General features: G+C 46.2%; 1 protein-coding gene across 2 annotated transcripts in view; it reads left to right on the top strand.

The window, feature by feature from the left end:
* The first annotated feature begins 332 nt into the window (after positions 1 to 332).
* The window catches only part of Gramd2b (GRAM domain containing 2B), a 26,261-nt gene continuing 19,408 nt past the window's right edge, over positions 333 to 7,185 (top strand). For both annotated transcript variants that reach the window (XR_002821114.1, XM_004631325.2), the window contains exons 1-4: positions 333 to 502; positions 3,548 to 3,659; positions 5,164 to 5,230; positions 6,212 to 6,315. Coding sequence is in view for 1 of the 2 variants with exons in the window: in XM_004631325.2 (XP_004631382.1) it covers positions 348 to 502; positions 3,548 to 3,659; positions 5,164 to 5,230; positions 6,212 to 6,315 (438 nt within the window). In the remaining variant the exon portion in view is untranslated. The remainder of the gene's footprint in view (positions 503 to 3,547; positions 3,660 to 5,163; positions 5,231 to 6,211; positions 6,316 to 7,185) is intronic.

Here is a 7,185-nt window from a genome sequence, read left to right as displayed (position 1 = left end):
TTGCTCTGGGCCTGCACACAGAGGCCCTCCCAGCCTTCAGGTGATCTGCTACCTCCAGGTGATCTACTGCCCCAGCACACACCTAAACGGGCAGAGTTCAAGCCACACAGGGCCACAGGCACAGTCCTGGTAGCTGAGCTCTTGTGTGGTCAGAGGTTACAAAGAAGCAGGTGTGATCGGAGCTACTACCCTTGAGGCTCCAGTCATCGGGAGTGAGAATGGAGACTGGGAAAAGTCACAGCTGTCAAAGTTGATAAACCTGTCAGTGGGGACGGACCAAGGATCATTCCTCCCTCGGAAAGGCGAGGTTGTTTCACTTCACCGCTTTGCCTCCCACCTCCCTCTGGATGTCTATGATGAAGCGCTTTACTCTCTTCTCTAGCTCAGAGGCTGAGAATGGTGTGGATGAGAAAAAGAAGATCTGCAGGTCTCCAACAGCCCAGTCACCTTCCCCATCCATGGAGGCTGAGTCCCCAGACCAGAAGAGAAGCGTTTGCCTGCGGTGAGTCTTCACTGGGCTCTTTGTTGTTGGGGCTATGGGCAGTGCTGGCAATTCTAGTTTTATATTGTTGTTAAAGGTAAATAAAAGGCCCCGGGGATTGCCTCCCTCCCTCTTCCTGGCAGGGGCCGGTGGCCTTGTCTCCTCCTGCCGCAGTCTCCTGCAGAATGGCGCCTCATTCTGAAAACAAGGATTCTGCTGAGGTGAAGCCACGCTGGGGTGTCGCTTAGGAGGTCCTGGGAAGGCTGGACAGCTCAGCTCAGAACATGCTCAGCCCCTGGCTCTGCATACCCGGCTGGCTCTCCTGGGAGCCACAGGGAGGAGGGGAGGAGACCCCACTCCAGCAGTGGGGGTGGGTGCTGTGTCCTTGACAGGGAAGCCTGGTTAGGTTGGGGGCCAACAGAGAAGTGAGTAGAGACGTGCAGCTACAGAGCCATCACCCGTAGGCACACCAGTGACCCAGCAAGGTTGTATAGTTGCTTTTTAGCCCTTTAAAGAGAGGAGTAAAACTAAGGGTCAGTGATGGGTACAGGGAGTTTGTGATTTATTTTGATTTTTTACAGTATTGGATCTTGACTAAGGCTTTGAGTGTGCAGGCAGCACTGTCCCACTGAGTTCCAGCCCCTGCCCTAAATGCAGTCTTTCATCTCTACTGAGGAGTAGTTGCTCTCCTTCCCCATTATTAGAACCCAGAATGCTGCCTTCTCCCTCCTTTGGCCCCTGCTAAGAGACAGCTAATGAATTCATGCCGGTCCCCTTTTCCCTGGCTCCCAGCCCCTATTTTTTTTTTCCAAATCTACATTTCATTCAGACCAAATGTAAGCCTCAGCTTTCCCCCAAATTTCCCTCTTTAGATTCCAATTCCCTGTTATCCATCAGCCTTTTTAGATGCTTGCTGTGGCATTTTGCTTTTTATCATTTTACTAAGATTGTTTTCATCAGAGAATCCTGCCTTGGTCACTATATGAGTTTCTCCAAAGGGCGCAGAATGCACTCTTTCAGGTATCTTTCACCACTGCTGACTGTCCATAGCAGTCTGCTTGCCAACACTGGTTTTACCCCCAGCTCCCTGTTTCTGATGAGCCCTGTACACACATCATCAGTACAGGTGGAGGCTGCCGTATGGGTGCGTACCTCGTGCCGTCACAGAGGCCTGCACTAGAATAATGCTCTGTACATACTGTCTAGAAGGTCTTAATAATTTAGTGTAAGGAAGTCCAAGCTTCCATTTTGCATTTGGTGCTCATAGGCACTTGTAGGAATGACAGACCCAAAGAAATCACTACTATTGAAAGAGGTCAGCAACTGCTGTGAGATTTTCAAACTCAGAGCTGCCCTGCTTGTCCCATTTGCCTATACTCCATACTGCTTCAAAAGATCAGACCATCTCCTTGGCAGAATCCATGGAGATGATACATTTAAATTAGTAGGTAGTGTGACTAAAATAGAATTTGACATTTGTAAAAAATAGTTGTATTCTTGGGGCTGGTGAGATAGCTCAGCCGACTAAAGTGCCTGCTTAGGCAAATTTAGGCAAGTGCAATAACCGCGGTTCGATCCCCGGCACCACATGCTGCACCAGCCCCACCTGTGGTGGGCTGAGCTGCCAAGAGTCTGGGCATAGTGGCATACGCCTGTAATCACAATACTGGGGAGGCTGAAAGCAGGAGGATCACCATGAGATGGAGCTGCATTGTGAGACCCTGCAATAACCAAAAACATTAAAAAAAAAATGTATTGTTAAGTAGGACACAACTGTTGACTCAGTTTCCAAAAAAGTAATCTAGCATTCCTAGGAAAATTTTATCTGTGGCTAGGTTTAAGGCCTACAGCTGAGATCAAATCCACTTACCCTAAACTTCTGAAGAGACTTTACCCGTACCCTGACGTTGTGTCATGGAGTGTTAGAAGGCGCCTAGGACATGATATGGTCCATCTTGTAACAGCAAAGAAAACCAATGCCTCATGTCTTTTGAAAGGGTTGGTCATTCATGCCCCTCTACCATACCTGAATGGCTTCACGTTCTTCCTAAGTCTCTTGAACTAAATCCAGAGCCTTGTTTTAAAGGATAATAATAAGGAATCATAGATTTCATGGGTGCCATTGTCCTAATAAGGCAGGTACACATTGTGAAACTTGTTCACATGTGCATTCCTTCTAGAAATCACATGTACATTCCACTCCGAAGCAACTGGTTTGGCTGTAGGGCTGAGGAGATGTGCAGCCACGCCTGCTCCTGTGGAGAGCCAGCACCGCAGTCACAGCAGAGGCCATGCCGGAGCTCTGAGCTCTGTCTGCCCTTAAAGGACGAGAAAGACTTGGGCTTAAATGTGCACCTGTCTGCCTGCCTGCCTGCCTGCCTGCCATCTTTTTTCTTCTATTCTTCTATCCTTCTTCCTTTCTTTTTTCCTTCTTTTTATTTCACTTTTGTTATTTTCTTTGCCTTGCCTCTTTTCCTCGTGCCTACTTCCTTGCTCATCCTGTTCAGCCCTCTGTGCACCTCATGCCGTTGCACTGGTCTCCTCTCGTCCCTCACACCTACTGCCCCCATTCTCTTTGCTCAGTGGTAGACGCTAAGTCATGCAGATGTGTGACGCCTGTGTACACAGGCTCCCTGGGCACAAAGACTGTCCTGTGCCCCCGGAGCACTTAATGCAATGCCTCACTCAGTTCAATTAACACTTGCTAAATATCAGTAGGTTCTGAAAAAAGTATTCTTTGATTGGATTACAATTGTAATTTAATAATTTGCCTCAACCAGATGTCTTTATACAGATTGAAGTACTTTTTAGCTAATACTTTTAAATAATATAATTATTTTCCCATCTTACTTGCTACTCAGCAGTTCATTATTATTTTGCAGACATCATTCCAAGCCCTACCGTATGTGCTGGCTAAGTGCCCTCAGAGCGTCATTAATGATTATCTAGGAGAGAAAAACAAATGTCAGATTTTCTCGTGACTTGGTATAATAATTGAGATTTATTACAACAGTGATTACACTAAGCTGATCCATTTTACAGTCTCCTTGAATTTTATTTCCCTAGATCAAAGTCCAGTTTTGATGGCACCTCTGTAGCAGGTGACAAGAACAACTGTAAAACAGAAAGCAAAAATGACTCTAAGACTGAAAGGAAAAAGTCTTCATCTTCCAGCCAGGTAACAGGAACAGAATGTGTGTTGTCACAGAGAGTGACATGAATTGGAGCCACTGGAAATAAAGAAACCCAGGCACGCAGCTTCCTGCTAACCAAAGCTAACATAGGTGTTAAATTCGCAGAATTCAGAAGATAAAACAGGCAGCAGTTTCTTGGGTCCGTTTTTCGTTGATGCCAGGCTCCACAGCTCACCTCTCAGCTCCCACTAAGGGGCGGTTCATGCAGTGCTGTGTGTGGCCTCTAACTCCAGTGAGCCCTCAGACAGCAGAGCCTAACGTGGTTACAGATTTATCTAATGAGCAAGAAGGGAGGTGGATATCCTTATATAAAAATTAGTATGATAAGAAACCAGCTCGAAAAGAAAGGCCTATGAGCAGAGTCATGATTCTTCAGAAGTAATTTCATCTCTGCAAAACCCAGTTTTATCATAGAGTGTGATGTATTTACTTGGGCCAGGAGCATGGGGATTTTGGTTTTAGTTGTGAAAATTGAACCCAAGGCCTCTTGCATGCTGAGACTGTATTTTACCTCTGAACTACGGCTGCACTGAGCCCAAGGTTTCTGCTATTATCATTACCTTTGGACCTCTTACCCCTCCTAGGGCTTATGCACATATCTGGCTATTGTTCCTTTCTGACTTCTCTGAAAGCCTCCTAAGAGGTGGAGGAGTCCTGTGGAAGAAAAACCTCACTGCTTCTTAGGGCTATGCCATGCTGAGGGGGCCACATGATTCAGTATTCCGAGCTCAGTGTCCAAGCCCTGGAAGGGGCACTGGCAAATTGCTGGCTACCCTTAGTATTGCAGAGACAAACACCTTGAAATATGAAGCTGTTTGTCACATTTCAGAGCCTTGGGCCTTCTGCTACCCTGGGATTTAAGTCTCTTGTATCAAATCTTCCTGGTCCACTTGTGTGTTCTTGTCACAGCATCACAGTAGTGACCACGCATTGTCCCAGACAGTGGGTTTTTTAGATGTGTTATCCCACAGACGCCTGTGGTATCCCTCCTAGCAGGTTATATTTTTGCCCAGTGGTCCAGAAGAGGAAACTGAGGTACAAATACATTAGCTTTGTCACACACCAAGAAAGAAGTAGAGCCAAGAGAGCTAATTCAGGTTTATTTGCATATGAAGCCTTGAACCCCTAGGCACTTCTGCGGGTGCACACTGGTGTCTGTAGTGCCCTGTGATCTAGTACCTTCGCCAGTTAGACTCTTCAGCATTTTCTCTCATTTCTTGCCAAGAATATCCTTGTCCTGCCCTGTTGTTCCAGCTGACTACCAGCTACACCCTATGCCCACCTAGGAAGGCATTAATCATATTTAAAAATGAAAAATCTATACCTGGACTTCTGTGTCTGAGTGAAGGGTTGTGTTGAAGACTTAGATCAGAGAGAATAAGTTCTTAAAGCTAGAGGGAAAATTCATTATTTAATTTAAGTGGGAGTTACAAATTCTGATGTTCCTTAAAAATACGTAACAATGTCTATGTTCTGTCCTCCTTGTAGTATAAAGCAAACATGCACTTTCACAAGTTGTTTCTCGATGTCCCAACTGAGGAGCCGCTGAGGCAAAGTAAGTGCTGACCTCTTGGACAGTCTGAGCTGTGGTTGAAAAGTTACTGTCAGTTTGGGGAGGTGGAGGGCATGTTCTGGGAACGCCGTCACCAAGGGAGTCGACTAGTGGTGATGATGTGGCTACAGCCTTCTTTCACCAAGCACTTTGAGAGATGAGGGTGTAGACCAAGAAACTGAATCTCTTCATGGCATGTGGACTCATCCAGGCGTGGCCCAGAGTGATCTCTTCACCTTTTGTATTTATTGTTAAAATGCATAAGAGTGAGGCATCCCGAGGTGTAGAGTAACAAGCCTGGGCCAGAGAGGCCTCTTGAGCTAAAGGCTAAGTGGAGAGCTGTTTTAATACCTGTGCTGTGCAGAAGGTGGGCTTCAGTCTGAGCACTTCCCCGCAACCAGGTCAGGGTCAGTGGAAGCCTCAGGCAGGAGCCGAGTTTACCTCTTGCCTGTGAAGTGCTAGGGTCCTGCTGTGCTCTCCAGGCAGAGCGCATAGTTGTGTGCCCTTCCCCCACAAGACTGTGGGGTTCCTTACTGAGTCCTGAGTGCAGCTGCCTGGGAAGGAAGGACAGCAAGTGAGTAATGTGTCTTCCTAAACAGAGTACTTTTTGAAGTACTTTTCTTGGTTTCTAATGTATAATGGTAAACTCGCCTTCTGGTCTTGATTCTGTATGACTTTAAATTAAAAAACTATAGTGACAGCAGCTTTAGCCCACTAAAGGTAATTGAAAAGAAGGTGTGAGAGATTTGCTCTTTTTTTTTTTTTTTTTTTTCCCAGAACCGGGGATTGAACTCAGGCCCTTGTGTTTGCCAGGGAAGCACTTATTCTATTGAGCCATCTCCCTGGCCCTGGGTGTTAGAGATTTGGAGCATGAGTGTATCATCCCTGCCCATGTTTGAGTCACCAAAATATCAAGTTTTTATTTTAAATAATATTCTAATGGAATTCTGAGTTATGTCATTACACCTCACTGTGTTCTCCCAGGCTTTACCTGTGCTCTACAGAAAGAAATCCTGTACCAAGGAAAGCTCTTTGTGTCAGAAAACTGGATTTGTTTTCACTCCAAGGTCTTTGGGAAAGACACTAAGGTGTGTATAATGTGTATAGAAGAAAGCTAGTCCTATACTTCTTACATATTGTAAGCATAACTTGTTATAAATCTAGCTTACTTGTATCATGAGTATGTCTTTATACCTAGGTTCATTTGTGGTAGCACCAACTACTACTGATTCTAAATGCCGCCAGATAACCCTGATTTCCTTTTTTTCCCAAATTACTACTTTCACTCATTTCCTTAAACCAGTACACATTCTACTTCCAAGTCCCCACCCATCCCATCCCATCCCATCCCATCCCATCCCATCCCATCCCATCCCATCCCTGGGGCTTAGGGTATGTCACCAGAGTTGCTCATCTGCCGAGAGTGCCATGCCTTGCTTCAAAGGCTTTCATTAAAAGCAAAATATTTCTGAAAAGAAACATCAATTTTTGCAACAGGTTCATATCTGTTATCAAAGAAATGTAAGACAACAGACCTCGAAGTAAACTGCTCACCCTCCTTAGCATGAGGGGCAGGACCTGGAGCCCTTGATGCCTCCAGGAGAGTCACCTAGGCACAACCCCAGCTGTGCTCAGGGTGCCTTTTCATAGGACTCAGGATCTTGATTCTTATCAGACATGGGTGGGGGAGGGTGGCTAGGGTGCCTGACTGCCTGCCTACGGATTGCCAGAGGCACCAGCACTTTTGCCTGAGGCCCTGGCTTCTAACATTGTGGCATAGGGGGGGAAAAAATATAATCCCAGCCTGTTTATGTTCTTGCCTTTGAGTTTACACAGGGCATCAGTTTACACAGGGCATTTACACTTATTACCAGACTTATCAGAATAAGTCTGAGACCCCAGGCCTGCTGTGCTGGCCCTGCCCCTGGTGCAAGCTGAGAGGACAATTGAGACTGGGC

This window comes from Octodon degus, unplaced genomic scaffold (genome assembly GCF_000260255.1).
Source record: "Octodon degus isolate 3935 unplaced genomic scaffold, OctDeg1.0 scaffold00040, whole genome shotgun sequence".
Classification (NCBI taxonomy): domain Eukaryota; kingdom Metazoa; phylum Chordata; class Mammalia; order Rodentia; family Octodontidae; genus Octodon; species Octodon degus.
Note: the sequence above shows the minus strand (reverse complement) of the source record. Positions and strands in the feature narration are given on the sequence as shown.